The sequence below is a fragment of the Adelges cooleyi genome, unplaced genomic scaffold (genome assembly GCF_023614345.1).
Source record: "Adelges cooleyi isolate 19-005CV unplaced genomic scaffold, UGA_ACOO_1.1 ACOO_flye_CR_arks_rails_tigmint_CR_PRNA_2, whole genome shotgun sequence".
NCBI classification, from domain to species: domain Eukaryota; kingdom Metazoa; phylum Arthropoda; class Insecta; order Hemiptera; family Adelgidae; genus Adelges; species Adelges cooleyi.
Window position 1 is genome coordinate 8,555,954 of NW_026095860.1, and position 24,848 is coordinate 8,580,801.

The window sequence follows — 24,848 nt, forward strand, 5'->3', positions numbered from 1 at the left end:
TTTTTTTCCACAGTGGTAAACCATAGGACCACAGATTAGTTAAAATAGTTTTATCTAATCTGTGACAGGGCTAACATATTCAATACTCAATATAATACAGGCTATGTCTGCCTCATAATATTATTATAAATCATTTTAAAATGTCCTTCAATATCAATAATAACAACCATGTAATATAATGTTTATTTTTCATTAAAAAACACAAAAATTAAATACATTTTTCTTAAAACACATTACTGATTACAAACCGCAATTTAAGTATTTTTGTAAACATTATTATTTAAGACAATTTTTATAATAATTGAACAGCAATAATAACAACATAATAATTACTATGTACCCACTGGCCACTGCATTTTCAAAGAAATTGCTCACACCACGCTTCAAGGCATACATAACACTTTCGCTTGTTTAGCATTTGACTTAGTAGTGCCCTTCAACCAAGTAGAAAACATTTCTTGATTCTTCCCGAGAAACAGAAATTGGTCCAAAACTTTATAAGCCTGTAATAATTATCGTACAAAAATAAAACTAATATTTAAATAAAAATATCTATATTCTAGGACCTTCAGAGTTATTTCTCTTATGCTGAAAACTAAACTATGTTGTGTAGACAGACTATGAATGATTTTAGAACACTGCACACAAAATTGATTCCAAAATAATATAATATTACACACCAATCGCCAATAATAAGTAATGTGTTTAATGTTTGAATCATAATATAAAATATATCGCGTTAATAATACGTATTATTTTCTTTTCTTCGATATAATTAATTATGCGTTGTGATTCTACTTGACCTCTGAATTTCCTTTTGCGATTGTTCTTGGAATTAAAGTGAAAATTACAAAATTATTATTATTTATTTAAATAGTTCTCATAACTTTGTATACTTATTTATTGGAATACAAATTTTGACAAAATGATACTTTACAAAATAGATTTTGGAATCACAAAACTATTAGTTCCATAAAAACCTTTTTAGAACACTGTGCTTTCCTTACTCCAAACACGGTTTACGAAACTGATAAAATGTTGTGCAACATTAGTTATTCAATACCTAACACTTTTCGTATTTTTTCTAATTGAAAAAATTCATACTTTAGTAAATCCTTGTTGCTTAAGTCTGGAAGACAGTACTGGTCCAATACCCGCAAGTTCATCGTCATCCTTCTCACGCATTGGTTCTCCAGCGTACTCACGGTGCTTCTGGCTGGTCGACATGATTTCAAGTTAAGACTACATAAAGTACTAATATCGCTTTAATCAATTAAGTTTATTATTGTACGTGATCTATCCTTATTTCAAGCTAATTGTCCTTCAGATTAAAATTCACGGTGCGACTCCGGTTCTGTGATCAGCATAATTTAAAATCAAATACAAACAAAAACAAAGTCGTTGTTGGAATTGGCGAAACGTCATCTAAAATGGCCAACAAGGGTGTTCCGAAATTAATTGTCGCACTCCAAGTAGTCATATTCTACATAGAAGGTGATAAAAACCCGATATTTGGCATTTTGTTCCTACTCCGATAATTTAGGTTTTTTCGATTTGAATTATAAAATATTATTTTATCCATGCTATTTCCTGCAAAATTCTCTTAAAACTTGTTTTGTCTCTCATACTAACTTTTTTTTAATATGATTTTTTTAAAACATTTTGCACTTTTTAAACAATTTTTGAATTATTGATTTCTTTTTTCATGTATAATTATTTTTTATAAATTATTTTTCACACTACCCCGCCGACGAATTTTGCCTGACCTGATCGTGGCTGCTCCTCCCTGCTGGATTGTAGTTGTCATGTTCGTTTGATGTTCCTACTGGGTGGCTCACTTTAGACCTGGGTTGGAGAGAATAAGAACTGTTGGTAAATTATGTGGGAAGGCAGGTAAAAAATGGCGAAATTTGGAGTAGAATGTGATGTTTAGAAGTCGGAAAGAGACTGGATTGGTCTACACCGTCCTGGCAATAAAAAATAATTGTATTGCATAATTTACTTTGTCATATTTTAATGTAGGTATATTTGGTTTTTTTTAATTAGAAAAAAATCGGACGGATTAAAAGGAATATAACTTATGTTTTAGATTATAATTTGAAATAAATACCTGGATGGATTGGATTAGGTATCAGAAAATATGTTTAATGAGTCAAGGAGACGTCCTCATCAATTTATAACACTATTCGTGATTTTTATATAATATAAAGTAATTATTATTTTTTTTGTTGTATTATAATAAGATTATCTTAAAAACCACTCAACTATTCCATATCGTTATTTGCAACATTATTGTTTTCGTTTCATCATTGTTTATTATCATCATGAGTAAGTATACATACATATTATTATTTATTATTATATTTTTAATATGCATTATAATATAATAGTTATAAATTATAATCCTATACATACATATGTAGGTATTCAATAATTTATGTTATACAAGTTTCATTTCATCCAATATTTTCATCATCAAAAATAATTTATAAAACATCATTGTGACCTATATTCCGTATAATGATAACTGATTAAGAAATATTTCGAAGAAATTCCTTCTGAATACAAATTTAGAGCATCTGATGACTGATGATGACAACTATGTTTATATATTGTGTGATTAGGTGATGGTTAAAAATATACATTAATACAATTTAATATGATTTTTATTTTTCGATTAAATTAATAACATGTACCTAGTTAATTTAAAACACTCACACTCAGTCAACTTCAGACGTACTAAGTAGGTATTCAACGTAACTATTTTTATATTGTCTATGTTTGCATACCAAAATAGAGTATAACTGTCAAAGACAAATATTAACAATTTTTTTTTTTTTTATTATTATTTTTTATAGAACATTTTGTACTTGCCCTTTCTACATTTGTTTGTAATTACCTCAATTTACTCCAACTCCTACAGATGAGCCATTGGTTGTCTGCTTAATTACATTAAGAAAATTAAATTTAAGAACTTCTGTAATCAGTAAAGATTTTTTTTACTTAGTTTTTATTTTTTATACAAAAATAGTTACCTCTCAAACAGAACATAAATCAAACTACAATGTTTTATTGAAATATGGTAAAAGGTAGACCATCTGAAACTATAAATTATGAATATTACTGAACCTAAATATAAATAGCGAAATAATTTTTATTTCTCGAGTAATTAAGTTATGTGTGGTTAAGGTGAAATTTCAGATCTATGACTAAATACTTGCCTTTATAGAAATTTAACACACAATTTGATCATATTACACTTTGTTAGGTACTAATTAACATAACATATAAATCGGATATAAAACAAATGCATTAGTTACATGACAGTAAAACTGCATCCAATTCCATAATTGTAACTTTTAAAACCTACATTTCATTAAGTGTTTTTTTATCATTTATTGTGAAATTGAATAATAAACCTACCTTAGAAACATGATTATAGTTCTGACTTCTACATTAAATCGTAACTTAGTTATAATTAATAGTCTATAAAAAAAAAACAATAAAATCAACAAGCATTTTTTTTTATACATTTAAATAGTATATTTTAGTTTCGTGTCACATACAATAAGTATGGAATATAGTGAATACAATAATATAGTATTTATCATGAAATCTTATTAAAAGAATACATTTTTTACAAATAAAATAAAATATTGCAAAGGAATATATTTTAGTTATGGGTTTAAGTACATTCTTAAAAATCTGTATGATTAATTGTCTCCATTATCTAAATAATAAGAAAATAATGAACATTTTTTTATTCACTATAAAAAAATATATATAATAATATACATATTAGAATCCAAAAGAATATATATAGTGATAAAATTCTAATTAGAATCAACAATTTGTATTTGTAGCTAAATATTAGGTGGTGAATAATCAATAATTTTAATCTGTATGCTTAAGTTGTTCATAGTTTCCATTTGGCATTTTTAATTGTTGGTAAGTAAATAAAAGTAGAAATTCATAATATAAATGATAATTATATTACTTTTTACATGCAAGACAAACAAGTGTAAAATAAATAGCGTACTCAAAAGTTCTAAACTTTCACATTAAATCTGAATTGTACTTAATTAAGCTAATTAAATGGACAAAACGAAATCAACAAAGTATATTCTACATGTATCTTTGTTACAAATAAATATTGTTACATATAACAAACACAAAAAAAATTAAAATAAACAACTTAAGCAAATTTAATGAATTCATCATAAAAATACAGTAAAGTACGCTTAACAACTATTAGACACCTGTTAATTCTTTATAAGTTCATAAAAAAAATAATGTTTAAAAAGTAAAAAATAGAATAAGATATATTTACAAGGAGATAATGGCTGCAAACTGATTTAAAGCATATCCAAACCCTAATACTGCACTAAAAACAACCAAGTTCATTATCTTATACCTGCTGCGTTGATCAATAAGGGCTATCGCCTAAGAGGCAATTGATAAAAACAAAAAACTATAAATATATAAATATCAGATCGTATAGCTTGCAAAGTTGTTCGCTTAATTTAATAGCCCCTTGGCCTTGTAAACGTCCCGTAACAAAGATTTTAAGTATTTTATTTCTCTGGCAAGTTCTTTAGCTTCGTCCTTGAGTTTATCGTTTTTCTGCATCAATTCTTTCTCTTCCATCACCGTCTCTTTGATTTCGGCCTTCTTCTTCATTCTGTACCTGGTAGCTGCATTCTTGTTTTGCTCTTTTTTACGTAAACGTTTTTCCTCGGTGGGCGTTCTCGCAGAATACGGTTTTGCTCTTTTAGCAGGCACGACATCGCTGTAAGAATCAGTGTGACTGCTCGCATCTGATGACATGAAATCCGAAAGAGAATTATCATCGACCACCAATTGTGTAAGTTCTTCGGGTTGCATGTCGTCTAGCATTGACATAAGAACGTCAGTGTCTTTAGGACTTTCGGGCGGTGTCAAAGAGGCAGGAGGTGTCATGGATTCGGCTGATATGTAGTTGAACTTTTGCTGGATGTTGGTCTGCTGACAGTACATAGGGGTAAATTGTTGAGGGGTATACGGTTGGTATTGGATAGCCTTATTAGACGGAACGAATTTGTGGTACTCTATTGGCTTCATTTCAACGTGGTTTGGCGAAGTGTTGGTCATAAAATCATCAAATATGGGTAAGTCGATGAATTTTTCTTCGTTCAACCAGTCTGAAATAGATTCCGATTCTGCAAGAAAGCATTAAACATTAAAATTAGTATACAATAACAAATGATACATTTTATTCATAGTACATTGTCTAGTACAAATAATATTATTGTCGTTACGACTTGTTATTTGATCTTCCCATTGACCCATACTTAAAAATTATAATATTATCGTTTTTCCAAACACATATAACATTGGGTAATCAGTGTGTTTTTACATATTCGAATTCTACTGAACTATTTACACATATAATCTTTGATGTATTATCGAAAGTAATTATGTTTCAATTAAATTGTAATTGAAAAAAAATTTAGATAATATAACAACGGTTTTGCGATACATATATGTGTTAACAATTATGACTATAAAATTACCCGACTTTTGTGATGTCCCCCAAAAGTCCTTTTATTAATCTTACAAGAAGGGCCGTTTATGGGAAACATAATTGCATGTTACTTTATTATTGTTGTTTAAGTAAAAGAGTAAGGTGTTTTTTTTTTATACTAAAGAGTATAATAACAAAATGATAAGATACTGCACGCTGAGTACACGTGAAATGAAATAGGTTTATAACTGTTGGACTAAGTTTCACCTTGATTGGCTGTTTAAATGACAAGATTGAAAAAGCGTTTAAATTTCCAATTAAATATGTCCACCAATGCACCGTTTGCTCTTTTATTTTTCATTTGCAATATTCTTTTGACGACTACAAAGAGCACTTCGCCTAGAACAAAACGGCGTGAGATTGATAAATTCATAGTAGTCACGACGTGGCCAAGCTAAATTTTTATACCAAAGAATAACGATAAGCCGTTTTGACCTTCTACTACAAAAGTGACCTAAATATCACTCGTACAAGATCATCGGCCGTTGAGCCAACCGTTATGTCTCTTATCTAAATGGTAGCTTCATAATTAGAGAGAGAGAAAGGGGGATAGAAAAAGATGTCCTCGCAGTATCAACCTCGCGCATTAATTGAAAAGGTCCCGGAAGATAACGAGTTAATTGTTTTAAATTGTCACTGTACGTGCAAGGCGACTAGGATTATGTAGAAAGATTTTGTTGTTCAACTCATGTAAGGTTATCATTTGAACCGCTCGATATATTTTCATGTTCGAATCGACAAAATATTTATCATAGGTTTCAAAATATTATTCAACACAAAGTATAATAATAACGGATCAACCGACAAAAAAAGTGATATTCAAATATTTAGTTCCCCGGGGAAACAATTTTATAAAGCTTCCACACCCAATCTCTAACATTTTTTTTTTACTTTTATATTTGCCGCACGGGTCAACAGGGGTACACTCGGTCAGTCTCAATTATCATATAGACGGCCAATAGACATAATATGTAAACTATTAATATAAATAGTGCGCATTAACCGTATGTAACAGATCCATTAAAAAATAGAAGACAGCATTGTCTCAATAACAGTCCAAGGGACACTAAAATACTGATTCACGGAATCTTTGAAATAACTCAGTTAATACGAGTTACATACTTCTTTTCAGTTACCAACACTGTAATTGACGCACAAAGAGATCGTTTTGTCGCTAAACCCCCTCCCACTCCTAACTAATTAAGCAATATTTTGTTTTAAAACACTCTTTATTTTAATAAAATAAAATATTCTAATACAATTAATTCTAAATAGGTAATCTCCAAAGCCTCTCCAATTTATCGAAAACGTTCGGGGAAAAGTCCACAAGAGAACAATATTACTTGAAAAAAAATATATGATTTATAGTCGTTATTAATATGTATAATAATGAAGTCAAATAGTTGATTAAAAAACAGTCTAAACACTGGACCTTTATAGTTTAATTCGTAAGCCTATTAATTATTGATAGAATAAAAAAGATAAAGCTAAATGTCAATCGAAATCAAAATAATCCAAGCAATACTAACAAAGAACATCGGACGATTGGTATCTTACTCAATGATTATTTAAAATATTCTGAGCTCCAAACGAACTAGTTAACAAAAAAGTATTTAAACAAAAACCTAAGAGAAGTGAACATATAACATTTTTTTAACAAGTATAATATTTATTGTTATGAAAATTTAACACGTGTTTGGTGTATTAAATTAATGTATTAATTAAAATATTATGAATACATTTTTTTAACGGTAATTTTTACCATATTTACACATGTAATTTGCATGTAGTTTTATTGCCATACGTATTATTTTTATTTTTACAAGTACAGTGTGTTTTTAGAATCACAGTGTTACAATTTAAACCTACTGGTGAGGCATATTAGGTATAAGTATATTAATTAAACTTAAAAATGCATCCATTTTTTAAAGCTTTCTAATCTAGATCCTCTTACATAAGAACAAAAAAAAAAATACATTAAATGCTACTCTAATAATAAATGTATTTATTTAAAAAATCTATTGACATAAATTGAAAAAAAAATGTTCATAATGTGACAACTACCGTTTTTCTCCTGTGCCCTTTATATATAATTTTTTTTTTTTTATTGAACTTAAAATAAAACCTGGCATCTATGGCCATCAGTTACAATTTAATTATTTACAATATTTTATACATATATATATAATTATTATGAGGTTATAATATACACTGTAAGTGCGCGCGACACCGGCCTGCGAACCGGCTGCCGACCATATGTATTTAAGTTATTATATTAATTGTATTAAGTAGTATTGAGAAAAATTGTAGGTATATGAATTCTTCCGGGTTCCAATGTTAATATTGTTATTGGGCCCCCACCCGGAGAGGGGGTGTTAGAGTAAGGTTGACGTGTATAGTTTTTAGTTGTATGTAGAGGGGGTGCGTGGAACAACCTCTCAAGAAAGTTGTAAATTAATTTTGTACAATAAAGAGCATCGACGATCCGGGGGGAAGTAATGCCCCCAGGCAAGTACCCCCCCCCCCTCCACCCGGAACGCAAAGGATGCATGCGTAAAAAAAATAAAAATATACACTGTAAGAGGTCATATCCCATCGTAGTCAATAAGTCAAGATTTTTTTGTTACTTCAAAATCTTGGTTTTCACATAGTATCTTATAAATTCCCACTCCTATTACATAATTCTGTGTTTACGTTATGACTTATGAGTATAAGAGAATTTTAAAAAATTAATCTGGAGTGTCGTGTTACGTGTATTACATTACATACTAAGAAATATCATATAATGGTTTTACTTTTACATTAATATTTTTTTTATACACTAAGTGTGCGTTTTGTGCCATAAAAGTAAACACCGTAATCGAAATCAGTTTGCAAAAAGAAATGCTAAACCCAAAAAAACCTAGCTTATTAATGTATAAGCCTAGCAAATTTTTTCTAACACGCAGACAAGTTGAACAGTAAGTATTTGTTACAAAAGTTACCACATGCTTAGTTAAGCAAATAACAAAGATATATTTTACGCATAAACATTGAACGACTAGATAAATAATAACGTTAATTGAAAATAGGTTAACTCTCGGTTCAAACGTTAGTAGCACACATTAATTACATTTGGGCAGTTATCAATGACCGAGTTACCTCGCTTTTTTTAGGGGAGGACCACGGGGTAATATATAGTCATAATGTATTATATTTTATCTCTTAGTTATCAAATATCACGACCCGTGAAATTTTTTTTTTTAAATCATAACACGTGATGTTGACTTGGTCGCAATCGACGGTCAACCTCCTCTTTCATGACCGGACTTGTACAATTCTATTGATAAAAACTACAAGTACTTACTATATACATCACACAATCAGATATTATAAGTTTGAAGGTTATGATTGCGAATACGTCGTTAACAAAAATCAACAAAGCAAACAAGGGCGTCCAAGTCGGTGGATAATTTTTAATAAACGGGGGCAGAAAGCAGTTTAGGAACTCTCATAAAATCATGTAAAAGGCTTTTCATGTTCACTATGGCCTTGCTACTATAGCTGGTCAGATGTATATAGTATCACCGTTGAAGCAGTCACGCATTGTACCATATTTATAAAAATGAAGATTTTAACGAGATAACTAGTTTTAAACAGACTGAAATAAATTAACCGAAATTCCAATAGGAAAATATGTGGTCTTTCATTCACTGGAAAACACATAAAAACCGGATATCTGCCACAGTAGTAGGTAATTAAACATCATTTTAAAGCAGTGAACACTACTTAAGAATACACATTAATTTCGAAAAAAATGTATTTGTCAATTTTACCCGGAAAAGGGTCTCTTTTTATCTGTCACGAATAGAAATATTTAAAATCTAAAACTACCCGAACAATGCTGATTTTATTAAAATTATAACCAGAAAACGTCGTTTATCTTACATTTAGCAGACAGTAGGCAATACGAATTTGTATATCCTTGCATTTATTATGATAAACAATATATTTCCAATGTTCATAATATTATTCACTGACAACTATAATATACAAATACTTTGTACCTCAATTCCATATACACACACAACTATTAACGCGTATAACATGTTCCCAAGGCTATTCAGTCTATACAGCTAACGATTGAATAGTTATATTTATATACTACAACCAAATGAGTACAATATTATATTTTAAGTAAAATGATACATAATGTTTTGTTTTAAACGTACCCGAACACCAATGAGCTGAAATCATTCCGGCTGCCATGTGCAATAGTAAGACAAAGTACCCACACTCGTGTAACTTATGACACGAAACCAAAAATATACTTTATAACAATTAGAATAAAAAAAATATATTTATCTATAGCAATGAGAAATAGTAAAAACAAAAAATGAAATGTATTTTTTTTTTTTTTTAATGTAATGCCCCCAAAATGTTTGGTTTTACAGTTTTTTTATTTCTTTCTTTTGGTTTTGTAATTACAAAGGAATAGACGTTTTCTTCGTCAACGACGGTGCTTGGTGTGTTATCGTTCACCTTCTTTTCACCAATTTTTGCGAATTGAATATAATCTGCCTGCTCCAGGTGTAATGATAGTTGAACTTCATAATCACACAACTATGTGATGAGACGCGAGCTACCATGTGAACGAAAATACATCTATCAGTTATTACACGACCGTTTGGTGAACTTTCAAACGAACAACTGGTTGGCGCGCCGTCGGGTCCGCGTGATGGTCGAAAACTGCCTTGTGTCGGCAAAGTATATTATTTTATTTTTCCTTTGCCAATAAACACTCCCTTCTCTTTACTACTCAGATTGTAACGCCGATAATAGGTATTTATCATGTATAGTATATACTCCCCGACAATGCCCTAAATATGCGTGACTTCTTCGATTCGCATATATACACTTCCATGTTATTATTATTGATAATGCGAACATTTATAAAAAAAGCACAGATAACATACATATACACACACACACGACCGTTCTATACATAATGTAGTAAAACATACCGCGCACTGATACGGCGCAGGGGGCAAGGTGAACCGCTCCTTCTTTTTTTTAATTATAATAATAATAATTATTATATATATATATATATATATACATATTTATTATAATGAAAATATGTAGGCATGCAGGCACCACGCCGGTGCATATTCCTAATTGTCGTTAGATTAAATAAATAAAAATATCACACAATCAGTAAGAAATTACACCAGTAGCTGTTGTCGAGAGTAGGGATAATTTTTTTTTTGTAGGGATACGACGATTATTTCTTAACGAGCCATTAAAATGTGTGTCAAATAAACAAAACGAAATAACGAAATAGATGGTCGTAAGATAACATAGAAATAAACCGATATTCAATATATTATTATTTATTAAATATTAATATTATTATTAACGCCATCCACAACTCAAAAACAAGTAAAACGTCCTTCACTATTCTTATATAACCACACATACTTTGTTATAGTCCATTGATGGACAAATAAAAAAATAACTACGTCATAAACAAAACAATACCTACTATAAGAATGTTATTCAATTCCTATAGCATTAATTGTACTCAAATATACAACTTTTAAATTAAACCTAGGTTTTAATACCAAACCTTATTAGATAAACATTCAATTTTATTTTATTTGTTTATTTTAACTGAATTAGTCGTTTCGAAAAATGCCCAAGTGGCAATATTTAAAAAATATAAATCATGACTCATACGATGATCATGTGATGATCTTGATTAATCCTTTTTTAGTAATAAATATTATTATAATTTTAGTTTTACCTTTAGCTATAGTGACCATTACTGACTAAACATAATACAACTATAGACTCCACAATTGTTTCTTAACTATATAGGTACATATGATGAAAATATGTTTTTTTTTTTGCTAAATAAATGTAGACTAGCTATATTATTTATTGTTTATAGAATTCAAAGAAAAAAAGCTGTGAAGAAAATAAAATGCTTTACTTTAAAAATCTTTAAGCCTACCATAATATTGTTAATAAAGGCGTTTTTTCATGATAACGAACCTAAAATATCTTACAACGAAATCTAAATAATAATACTAAATATCAATAAATAATGCATCACGCTAAATAAATACTTAGATTTATATCAAATCTTTAAAATATGTTACACATAATTATGAAAAATAGTCCATGGTATTCACTAATATTTTAACCTATTATACCCATTGTCAATATATTAATTTTATATTATAAATGTAGTGAAATTATTTTATTGCAAATTCAATTTTAATTATATGTTACTAAATATGAATGTACGATTTAATGTAAATTTAACCTCAAGTACATTGAACTTGTTAACTATATAAGGAGACAAACTTTATATATGTATACATAAATAAATCTTCATAATGTTTTGCTAAAAAATTAACCAAGTAACAAAAGTTTAAAAATATTAACATAAATACACTATTAAATTGCTATTTTGATCATTATTTTTAAAATGTTAAAATATTACTTATACTTATTATTTATAATTATATTATAAAGTATAACAAAATATAAGTTACCTGAAACCATATCCGATATGGCAGCATTTGGATACAGTGTATCGTACATTATTAGTTGTTACAAGTACAAATTTTTAAATAAAAAAGAAGATACCTGCTCGTTGTGGTTAAATAAATTAAATTAATGTACAAGTTTGTCAATTCTTATTACTTTGACAATACAAAAGTGACTAAACACTCCACAATAATTGCATCAGTCTTTGGCCAGTTATATAGAATTAGATTAGTATTTAAAATACTTCAAAGCTGCTGTGGAGTGTAGCCCAGGGAATATTTTTGATCGAAACCATAAAATCACGCCTGTTATCTATCTTTTTTCAGACACCTGAGCAGCTTTCTTTAGATTAGTACAAGCTAATCTTTGCATAGTTGATAATAATGACGTGCTTCACAATTTAAATCAACAACTATTTGTGCTAATGTTGTATTTTGCTTTAAACATGTTAAAACAGGAAAACTTTAAGCGCGAATATTAAGGATACTAGTTTCCAGAAATAAATGTAATTTTGAAAATAACCTAATAACTATATGCACATTCCCAATATAATAATTTAACGTTTGTATATCCACATTTAAATTTTCAAAAGATATACTGTTAACCCTTTTTTGTTATATGAAAATATGTAACGCTTTTTAACTATAAATAAATTTACTTTGGATACAACACCCACAAATTGTGGCAAAACGATGATAATAAATGTATTTATTGTGAAAAAAGTAAAAAAATGTGATTTGGCTTTTATAAGTTAAAACTTTTGTTTGTATTACAAAATATTCATTAAGTAATAGCCACAATGTATAATTTGTAGCTGGGAAATCTATAATTTGATACGAATATTTTTACAAACATGTTATTTTTCTTTAATAAACAGATAACATAATTCAAATTTTCTTATGACAGTGTTTTACAGTGTCACATTTTAGAGCATTAATGGCATTTTAGTTTTCTAAAAATCCAACATCTAGAAAAACCTCTATTTCTGTATGTTAAAAAATCTTTCTGCAAACTCTATATATATTTATTACAAGTTATAACAAGGCAAATACACATACCATCATCTTTATAAAGTTTATCCAAATATTCCAATAAATTTCCAGCCATGTCACTCCTTGTTAACTTATCCCATTCTGTATCGTTTAATTTACATATTTCTTGAGAGGACAATGGACTAGTTGCTTCGTTGCCCTTGGGCAACAAGCAACTCTGTTGAGCTACTTGCGGGATAACTGACATTTTGTAACGTCTTTGATATGCTATTGTATGGATTGAAATAAATGCTGGAATAGATTTGTTGCAACGTATCGATATTGTTGATGGTGGCACCATCTTTGTATAGGTTTGCCATAATGGCACTGAAAAAAAAAATCAAAACATTAATAATATGAACTCATACTTGTAAGTTTATTATGTATGCATGTATATTTGACTGGCCGTAAAAAAAAAAGGTTTGCTCCCACTTGTAAAATATATAGTTCATATCCAAAACAAAATGATCCTGAAAGATCTAAAGCTCTACCTCAATGTTAAGAGGTACCGGTGAACTGATTTTTTTTCAAAAATGAGATTTGAATGATTTATTTATGACCTTGATTTTTTATGGTTTTTTGTGACAGTTAAAAAAAAATTTAGTGTTTAATAAGTGTTTAGTTATGTATAATAAAAATATATCGATTAAAATTATTTAAATTTCAAAAATTGCTTTAAAGGTGACTATAATAGGTATTTGCTAATTGGTTGCCAGATATTTGAAAAGATTCTTTTAAAATGGCAAATTGTTTAAGGGAGAAGTGAAGGGAGCTTGTGATGGCACCGTCTAGGTAATTAACAAGAAAAAGACAATATTTGATTTGATAAAATAAGTATTTGTAATTTAAACACATTAATTTGTGCTAAACTGTAACTTTTAGTTTACTCCACTACAAACAAGGGTTTCAACAAATATCAGTTTTGAAATGCGATTAAAAATAAAAAAATTCAAAAACATATTAAAAACTAGCTTGACATCACAATCATTATGTTTAATATACAAATGACATTTTAATAGCCTACTTCAAATATAATCGCAAAATAGTTTACCGTGTTGATAATTAATAATATTTTATGATAATAACCAATATAACCTAGAAGACTTATAAAAAGTAATAATTATTACATTTTAAACTTGTACACATAAATATTTTTTTTTTAATACCTTAAGTATATTGGTACATTTCATATGGTAGAAATGTACTTTCGCTAAAAACAGAAAACTTTATTCATTAAAAAAACGTTGAGCTGACTATTAATTAGGTTTCCAATATGTCAACATATTTGGCGCAGTGGCATATAACCACGAAACTAGAGGTATCAGTTTCGATTCAGTGGCATAGCTACCATGGGCGTAAGGGGGGGGGGGCAGCTGTTCCAGGGTGCATTCTTATTTAAGGCATTTTTGTATGCTATACTATACAAATTAACACGTAATATGGAATGCAAAAAAATATCTTGCTCCTGTGCACTTTAGTTTCTAGTTACACTACTGGTTAGATCTCCGCAGTGCTGTGAAACAGACAAACAGACAGTGCTCAAAAGATCTGCTCAGTTGAGGGGAGGAGGGGACCCTTTATAAGTTAGGAATTAAATCTAAAAAATGTATAGATAAATAGTAGTTAAGTAAGTATGGGGAATGCGTGTGTACTAGAGTGGTTCTGAAATTTAACATGGCGTTGGATGACCGTCATTCAGCTTCAAATATTGAAAAAATATCTTTCTAATTTTTATTTCACTTTCTTAGTTTCCCTTGTTTGCACTCAAATGAATACACTTGGCACAGACTGCCGGGACCGCGTCGCCTTTGGGCGCCATGGCCGTGCACTCCGCCAGGCTGGGCAGAGTGACAGTATACATTTGATGTGCAAACAGGAAGCCTAAGGGAATGAAATAAAAAACTTAAAATAAGAATAATATTTTTTCAATATTTGAAGCTGAATGATGGTCATCCAACGCCATGTCAAATTTAAGAACCATCCTGGTTTATATATTTAAAAGTTAAAAAATTATACACAGTGAATTTTCTTTTAATTTATCAAGATTTTTGATACACAAAAACTGTATAAAAACATTGGTTATTTCAAATGTATCGCTTAGTATAAAAAATCCTTGTATAACTCGTGTACTCTAGACTACTCCCGTTAAAATTGCACACATTCAACCTGTAAAAGCACACTTTTTTGTACATTATCTGTTATGATTACGCTTGCATGAAACTGATTTCAGTATTAATTTAATAGCCTATGACTAGCTACTTAAAATAAATCATTAAATTAATTTTATATAGGAAATAGGTACTTGGATTTGATACTAAGAAAGGGTTTTAGAAAAGGAAGTGGTCATCAATGACATGCCAAGTATTGGCGACGTTAATGAATTTGGTCAACGGGTATGAACTATCAATATTCAATATCATAGTAATAACTAATAAATATAATAATATACAAGCAATATTATCTTATGAGTGTTATCGGTGTTCAGATAAGATGGGCGTATTTGGTTTGCGATTCATTATAATACTGTGCGAGAAAGCAGTATTAAAAAAAACGAGACAGTTATAATTGTCATCTCTAAGAGAAGAATACTATTATCGTTTTAATAGCGATAACCTACTAACATTATTACAAAATTACACGGAGCCAAATCAAAAATGGACGACAACTATGGACAAACGAATACCTAGGACTAATTCACAATATTTACTAATTACACTCCGTGTGCAAAACTCACCTCATTTTAACGTTAAACATTTTTCTTGACTTTTGGCACACGCCGTGCGCGGGTTGGATGGTGAACGGGATCAGTTCATCTTGGGATCACGTTGAAATATACAGGAAAAACGATGTGCTACATGTATGGTTACAACTATGGTTACTGAATGAACGGGCAACGGCAGAGAGCTGCAAACATAGGCATCGATAAGCGGTACAGGTCAACAGGGAAAGCGTGCAAGAGAGACCCTAAATATACCGATTTCCGTCGATACCGTCACTACTCACTATCGATATTTGACATTTGACCGCCAACGGAATTATAAAAAATAATAAAAACGACCAACCGCAGCAAATGTATGCATTATAAAAATTAGTCGAAATAAGTGTTTATCCTAACGATCGACATAATTTTCACAACGAGTCCAATCGATGTTAACCATCAAACGTATACAATCGATAGTTTCGATGTATTCGTGTCTATGGAGATTGGAGTATGGTTACGATTATTTATATCCACCGGTGTTGCTACTACAATTACTTCTATTTTTTATTTTTTTTTGCTATACTTTACGGATAACGCCTGTTATACAGTTCTCTCTCTGTTTAAACTTCTGCGTACAGCGTGCCACTTAACAGACGTTTTTTACTTATAGTTTACAGATAGTGGCCTCTCACACCGTTCGTTGTAATAAGTACGCATACTTGTAGAATTGTTATAAATAATTACACAATACACTATACACAATACACAGGTGAATTATTATCACAGCCGGTCACCATAGAGCACATGTTCGTTTCGTCTATTGTTTATTCTGCCATATTTGTATTTTGTCCATTGGCTTAAACAGAAAATCACGAGTTACGTTATCATCACACCAAACGAATACCGAGAAACAGTAATCTTTATTCTATATTATACTATACGAATGCTAGCAGCTGGATGCGATGAACACAAATCGTTAATAGACAATAGTTGATTTTTTATAGGTCTTCGCTACTCAATTGGATCAATAATTATTTTCAGAATAACAACATTAATCTTGGTGTTTATGTTATTATTATTATTAGCCAATGGATACAAATGGTAATTTCTATGTTGTAACACCATACATGTGATTTCAAAGGTTTATTGAACTTTGAATAAACTGTCACGTTATTTGATTAGAGATGTCGAGGATTGCAATGTGACTGTTGACTCAGTACTCCGTAGTACTGTAGTAGTATTTATATTTATAAGTATATTATAATATTTAATATAATGTATATAATTGTATAAGTATTTTAATGTACCGCACGTGAAATATCAGATTCAAAACCAAAATTCCAGAATTGAAGGGATCTGTTCATGCCTATTTATTAAAGGGCGAATTGTAGACAATTATTTATAAAGAAGAGGTATTAATAAAATTCGATCGTATCAATTTATTTTCAAGTTAATTCGTTTAAGCTTCAGAGTATTTTTGACTTACATTATTTTCTTCATTAGACTAGAACTATACTCAAAATATAAAACCAAACTAATGTGAGCGGCCAATCTACACATCCATTTCAACATTATCTTTTTTAGGCTTCACCTACATTTTTTATTTATATTCTATTCGGGTGTCACCGTTTTCCGTCAAAATGACCCTCGACCGTTATCACCATAGCCGTTTTCCGCCAAAGATTATATTCCGATTTCCGTCAAAATAAATACAAATTTGTAACCTAAAATGCTTTAAGAACCCCTGAACCTTATTTATAGCATTTTCTTTTAGTCTTATAAAATGAATTTTTTGAAAATATCCCTAATTAATATTTATTTTGTTAACCTAATAAACATGTCATAGGATATCTATATAATATACTGAACTGATAGTAATATCATTTCGTCAGTATAAAAATTACGCGATTGTTTATTGTATCTGTAAATTAATTATTCATATACAAAGTGCCATTTTTGTTTATTATGTCGGAAAAAATTTAAGTAATTACAAATAACTGTGAGCATATTATGCTAATTTATAGCAATTTTAAATTTGACTACGCATATACAGCTAAAAATTGAACTACATGATGGAGGTGCTACAACAAAGAGTATACGGCTAAAATGTTCACATAAATTAATAATTATGAACTCGTCAGAATATAGGGTAATCATATAGCAGAACATTGTGCTGTCGATAAACGTATCATAGATAGACAAATTATTAATTCAGCCTGTAATCGAAAAGCAGTAAATTATGTTATGGATTTAGTTTCAGGGGTTCTTTAAAAATATAAGGTAACAAATTTGTATTTATTTTGGCGGAAATCGGCTATGGCGATACGGTCGCGGGTCGTTTTGGCGGAAAACGGAAACGCCCTTCTATTCAATGCCCAATACTCGCTTGCAATATAATTTCTTGTATGATAAATGCGAGTATTATTACGGCACATTTGAAGGGCTGCGGGGAAAAAAGATCAATGTCAATTTTTTAACATTCTGAGAAAATCATGTTTTTAATTTCAAAACGTAATACATTTTGCCTGTATGCCTAAAATTCCGACGGTCATTACTCTCGACTAATCTATTTTTTCCCTGGTTAGAGCGCATAAAAGATACAATACATTAATACAAATAATTTGATACCAAAATCTCATTTTCAAAAAGAATTGACATTGATCTTTTATCCCCGCAGCCCTTCATTTCTGTCACAGACCGCCCTTTAGCCTCTTTCCTTTGTCGCGGCACTAATCTGGTAGCTCGCTCACGTTTAGACGGTGAGGAGTAGGTTAGAATGTAAAATATATTAGAATTTATATCATATTTGTCATTATGTGTTATAAAAAAAAAATTAGTATTTGTTGCTGCAGCAGACAAGGAAAACGACGGCGGTCGGTTGCCGCCTGCCGGTCTTCGCCCGACCGATGGACTTTGTACACCGAAGCCGCGTCACTGTCTTGTCCGAATAAACATTAGCTAGTCCCATCTTTTTCAATACATTCATTAGCTTGTATAACCAAAGCAGTAATTATATCTTCCAAATGAATAAATTGAACACAATTATACCTTTATACCAAATTTTTTTTCTCTTGAAACGTTACTAAAATATTATACAGAAATTATATTGCGTGTATTGGACACGTGCCGTTAAGTACATTTAATCTGACATGTTTTTGATAAGCTTAAACTCAGCCTTTTTTTATTTAGAATCGTAAAATATTAACGATGTATAATTAAAACCAATACAGACACCTAGCTTAAATAAGAAAGATAAGGCAATACATTTAAAGTATTTGGCTACTAATTCATACGCATGCGGCACGCCTCTCTCTCCACTCCTTGGTTACTATTTTTATAATCATTTTCAAGTCTGAAGTATCTCTGGTTGGTCTAAGGTATTATCTATTCTATAGCACCGATCCCTAAAGTTCGTATTTTTTAATTTTAATTGGATGGAAAAATTGTTTTTAATTTGCTGTAGTGTGTGGTCCCAAACCCCCCTAAGCCTCGTTATCTTATTGTTAATCAGTGTTATATAATTCTAAATTTATATATTCCGTTTAAAACAAATTTTAAACATTGCAATTTAATGTCATGACTCCAAAATAGTCATTGTAAAAAGTTATTGATATTACAATTTCCTGATTATGATATAAGATAATAAAAATAAATAGGATAGGATGTATTGTACCGATCTTAAATTCACCTACGAATTTCCTACATCATCATCAATTTCGTCGATAACGACCTTTTTTTAAACTAATTTATTCGTTGTCTATAAGCAAATATCTCTAATATTAAGTTAATCGTATGAGCAGGCGATTTTCCAACTTTTTAAAGGATTAACTTAAAAGTTATACAATTTGTACTTTCAAAGAAATGCTTTTGTAATAACGAAAATATAAGAAAAAATAATTATTGGATTATGGCACTTTATAATTAATTTAAATTTTAAGTCTTCAAAACATTAAAGTTTTGTGAGTAGATTTTACAACAAGAAAAAAAACTTAACAATAAACGTCTAATACCGAATGAATTGAATGAATACATAGAAAATTATGTCTTTTACATTGGCAATTCGGTTTTATTTTGAATAATTATTTATTATCGTGTGATATATAATGAAATTAATTATCAATTAACTAATTATTTATTTTTACTGCAATAAAAAAAATCGAAGCATATATTTAATATAATTTTAAAATTGCGCAGTCAACAGTCCCATAATTTTTATGGACAAATTACTGATGATTTTAAATAATCGCGACGTCGCGTCGGTGAGGTTATCATTTTTTTCGCAATTACATTGTTAAAACCAATCAATTTTTAAAACCACTTTGCAAAAATGTTTTGTTTTTTAAGGAGTACACTCATATATGTGTTAGTTGATATACATACCCGCGTTGAATCGTTTTAACAGAAAGAGTAGGTTATTTTGGGTTTTCCTACATAAGTCATAAGTAGCACCTCTACCAAAACATGAAAACTATACTATGATATTCATTTTAAACACGGGCCTCTACACCTTCGTATTTTTGGTGAAAAACAACTCATTCTACTTCAAACGTGCTGTTCCTAAGAACACTTCGATTTAAGTTTTGAAAAAATAATTAATTTTACCTTAAATACACCTAGAACTTAGTTTGATTAATACTATAAAAAAAGTCGACTAGAGAATCCAGATAAAGTTGTGATTATTTTAAACATGTAAAATAATAATTCCTACGATTATTATTTAGTCAATAATAGAGAAAATGCGTAGCCATGTTTAGATTAACAAATTGTTTTAAATTGCTGTCATGGGTGCTGGGGCTTGGGATAGTCCGAAAAATAATTTAACTACTAAAATAGAGTCCTAATTAGTAACTACTGAACTAATTATTACACATCACAGTTTAAGCTTTAAGTTAAGATTTTATAAAAAATTGCCTATAATTACTCCTTAAAAAAGCGCGGAGTGGCGTACAATTCCATTTAGACCTCTAGCTCAAAAACATATCCGTATTAAGGGGGGGTAAAGTTAATTCATGCAAAAAACGGAAAATTTTTGTGAATTTTTTTTGACGACACAGTTAAAATCTATTTATTAAAACTAATGGTATATTAAAGTATAACATTCGAAGAATATTGTGTAATATTTCCGTGTAGAAATATTACAAAATACGGCAATGGCAGCAATTATTCGGAAGCGTCTCGGAAAAAAGTAGAATTGCGGTGTCCCTCATAACTCGATGTTGGATCATCCGAAATTAAAAAAATCAAGTTCTTTCGTTAGATAATTGCTTTCCCCAAGTAACGCCGGGAGGGTTTTTTGAAATTTCAATTTTTGACTTTTTGGGAACACTTTGAAGGGAAAAACGCGATTTTTGCGAAAAAAATCGGCTAATTTGTTATTGTAAAATAAAAAATATTAACAAATTTGAAAAAAAATCTCCAGCGTTACCTTGTAAGTTATGTACAGAAATAGTGTTCAAAATTTCAAAAGGATCGGTGTAGTAGTTTTGAAGTTATGAGGGTCACCGACTTTGAAAACGTGAGTTGTGGGAAAAACGCTTTAAAGTTAACGATAGTGCGCTTGGGCCGGGCAGCTATAAAATTCCGACAACTCATAACGTCGTCAATTTTGTTCCGATCGACTTGAAATGTTGACACAATGTTCTTGAGATATTATGCATTCAGTTAACAAAAAAAAATTGTAATACCTTCCCCCCCCCCTTAAAAAAACACAAAATTGGTTAGGTTAGGTTGAGTTCCCTTCCAGGAGTGTACACCTTGCCGTGATGGAAGGGCTTGCGTATCTCAGCACAACCCGGAGGGCTGCTGACAGCGAATCACCTAAAGTCAGCAGGCCAAAGGAGAGGGATCAGACTAAAAAACACACACTCTAGACAGACAAGCCGTTAGTCCGGCGAGACAATCGCCTAAGGAAAGGAAAACCGTGGTTGACACACCACCCCGATGAAATGGGATGCTCTTAGCTGGGTGGCCCGGGACATCGGCCAAACAAACCTCTGGGTGATTGATCAACAGACAGGCGACCTGGCGATCAGGAGAGTTATTATGTACACGATTTATACGCAACAAGGGGCTTGGAAACCCCCGCCAAGACACCTTTTTCTATGTGCGAAGCGGCGACCCGTATATTATCAAGCTATGTACTAATGGTGGACGAAAACTTAACTATATCTTGTACCCCAGGTGATAAGCTCGGTCGGTAAATTCATCCTCTGCGGAGGTCGGCCCCACGAATTCTGAGGGAGGCATTCACACCTGCATTTTCAAAGGTGTCGAACTAGGCCTTCAATTGTACTACTGCTTCAAAGGTACCCCAGCAAGGTGCCAAGTGTACTTCTATTCAAGTATTCAAGTCTACTGCTATACCAAAGGTGCCAAAGCAGAAAGCAAAACGTGATTGTCGGAGGTGAACTCACCAACTAACTTCTATGTACAGCTCCAAGCAAAAAGCATTGTCTTGTCGATTATTAAAGAAGAGCTGGCGAACACCAAACACAGCAGCGTTATCATCGAGCACAATAACTGCGGAATCGACTCGGTTTTGGCATCGAACAAACAATGGTGTCGATGTACGGAGTACAGATATACCTGGAGTAAGCGTTTTTTTACAAATGCTTGTGGAGACGGGCCCTGGTAATGGCCGTGAAACCGACTGGTTTTGTAAATCTAGTAGTAGATTTGGGTATTACCACTTCGATGGACCCCACGAACGCCAGGTTGTGCCTGGCAGAATTTTTGGGCACATCTGTGTATGCGATCAAATGCCAACTGGCAGGCGTGAAGATGAGAAAAAGACGAATAATCCCAGGTCATACGAACCCTGCTGGAGGCGTTGTTTAACGTCAATGTAAAAATAGCGGCAAAAAACAAACGGAACAATGCATAAATAACACAGTTCTCGAAACGATGTATCGCATACATGTTGATCCATTTTACACAAGACATTCAATAGATGTTAATTTTAACTATTTATTGCCGTTTTGATAAATAAGATATAAATAGATATATAAGTGCGATAATAACCCGACGTTTTGAATAGTTGTTCGATTAGAATATTGTGTTGTTTCTGTTAATTACTATTAAAATAATTAACTTTTCTTTATTATTATTGATACAATTTCATTTGTTAGTCAAAAGCAACATCTAGTTGAGTGAATTACGACTATTGTCTTATTGTAGGTATTATTCCCCCTAATTATTAAATTTTATTTTTTTTTGATAGATTAGGTAATAACTTTTTTCAGGCGCTCGAGAATTTCTGTTTTTTTTATATATATTTTGTTTTATTATTATCGTTTTTACGTTGAATAATAACTTTTTAGTTAATAATGAACACTTTTTTAAAAAATTGATGTCACTTTTTTTTCTTGTATTATTTTGGTGTAATGTTACTTTACTGTAATCTTACTTTACATAACTACGTGTAAGTCCATAAATACTTAAATCAGGCTAAAACAGTTATATAAAGTTATCAACAAATTTAAAACGGATATGGTTATAAAATTCAGTCTAAAACAAGCACAGCCCGAACCAAACAGTCCAAACCAGCACAGTAAGAAATTACCAAAGTGAGGTCCGATATGTAAATCATAGGTTTAGACAATAGTGATAATCATTGATAATATCACCGGTCACCAACCAACCGGGATTTTTCCGGTAACACGCCTGTCCATTCCGGCCTTGCTTGGTTGTTATGATTATTATTATTCACTGTTGAATGTTTATTGCCAACAATTTATTTTACGGCGCTCTTGGCGACTTCAATGCCGCGTTAAAAATAATTAAATATTAATAAATCATAATATATTAGTGATACTTTTTGTCATTGAACTAATAGTCTTTAGTCGAGTTATTTTAATTTCTATCACAATCATTTCTTTAGTATTCATCTTATGTTTTAGAGTAGTATAAATTATAATATTTCATCATTTTTATAACCATTGGTAAGGCAATGAATACATGTATTTGTTTTATTTAATTTAATAGTAACAGACGTTAGTCTAAATTACAATATATTTAAAACAATGGTAGAATTACATGTACAGTTATAAGTACAAAGGAATCTAACAACACTGATTATAAATACTATAATGATAGTATAATGATTATTTATATGGATAATAATATAAAATATAAAATTAGAAGAAGAAAAACAGACGTTATGAAATCGATTTTTATTACATAAAGGGTTACCAGCCGATTGTAAAATATTTTTAGAGGGACATGCTAAATAATTTTTAGTAACGTAAAAAATCTTTGTTTTGCATATTGACTATTGTGATCATTTATTATAAAGGAAAAGAGATAATAGTAGAAAGAAATCATCAAAATCATTCATTAATAATTTATCAAGAAACGTGGTATATGAATACTGTCATCTCTTTTTAATGATTCCAAACTTAATAGTAGGAGAAAGTATTCATAACTCGAATGGGATGGTATAAAATTATTAATGGTTTTATAATTTAAAATAAACTTAACTTTAAAATAACTTGCTCGTTATGGGTTCAATGACGTATAGTTGTGTCTTTCATTTAAAATGAGCATACTCAATATGAAAAGGATAAAGGACATTTATACAAATAACAGATGGATAAAAAAAATACATGCATTTTTAAGACATTTTTTAATTGTAACGCGTATTAAAATGTAAAACGGGTTACAATCATAAAAATACAGATACATAAAAAAAATGTATTAGGGCTTGAAAAGGATGTTATGCTCTGTTGGAAAACTAGTTGAAACTGGAATGGAACAAGGACGTTGAAAAAATCGATATGAAGGCTAATATAACATTCAATATTTTCCACTAAGTAGTCTTGGAATATATTTTTTGAAGAGTATTGAGGTATCTTGTATCTACATAATATAATTTTTATCTCATTAGGACGTTCACAAGTTGATCTTACCAAAAGTGAATAGTTGATTTATATTAAAGGTTAAACTTTAAGTTTGTTTGTGATATTGGTAATATTAACTTGGAAATGTAAATGGCTTCATTTTGGTATAGTTTGTTAAC

At 30.4% G+C, this 24,848-nt stretch overlaps 2 protein-coding genes across 2 annotated transcripts; both read right to left on the minus strand.

Annotated features, from left to right (window-relative positions):
• Nucleotides 1-240: 240 nt before the first annotated feature.
• LOC126833851 (barrier-to-autointegration factor-like) lies at nucleotides 241-1,559 on the minus strand. The gene is made up of 3 exons (XM_050565411.1): nucleotides 1,105-1,559; nucleotides 567-743; nucleotides 241-503 (listed from the first exon to the last, which is right to left on the minus strand). The coding sequence occupies exons 1-3, from the start codon at nucleotides 1,225-1,227 to the stop codon at nucleotides 384-386; spliced, it is 420 nt and encodes a 139-aa protein (XP_050421368.1). The 5' UTR covers nucleotides 1,228-1,559; the 3' UTR covers nucleotides 241-383.
• Nucleotides 1,560-3,857: 2,298 nt separating this feature from the next.
• Nucleotides 3,858-16,165, minus strand: LOC126833225 (activating transcription factor of chaperone). The gene is made up of 3 exons (XM_050564423.1): nucleotides 15,866-16,165; nucleotides 13,159-13,458; nucleotides 3,858-5,198 (listed from the first exon to the last, which is right to left on the minus strand). Exons 2-3 carry the CDS (start codon nucleotides 13,430-13,432, stop codon nucleotides 4,519-4,521), a joined length of 954 nt encoding a protein of 317 aa, XP_050420380.1. The 5' UTR covers nucleotides 13,433-13,458; nucleotides 15,866-16,165; the 3' UTR covers nucleotides 3,858-4,518.
• Between the last annotated feature and the right edge of the window lie 8,683 nt (nucleotides 16,166-24,848).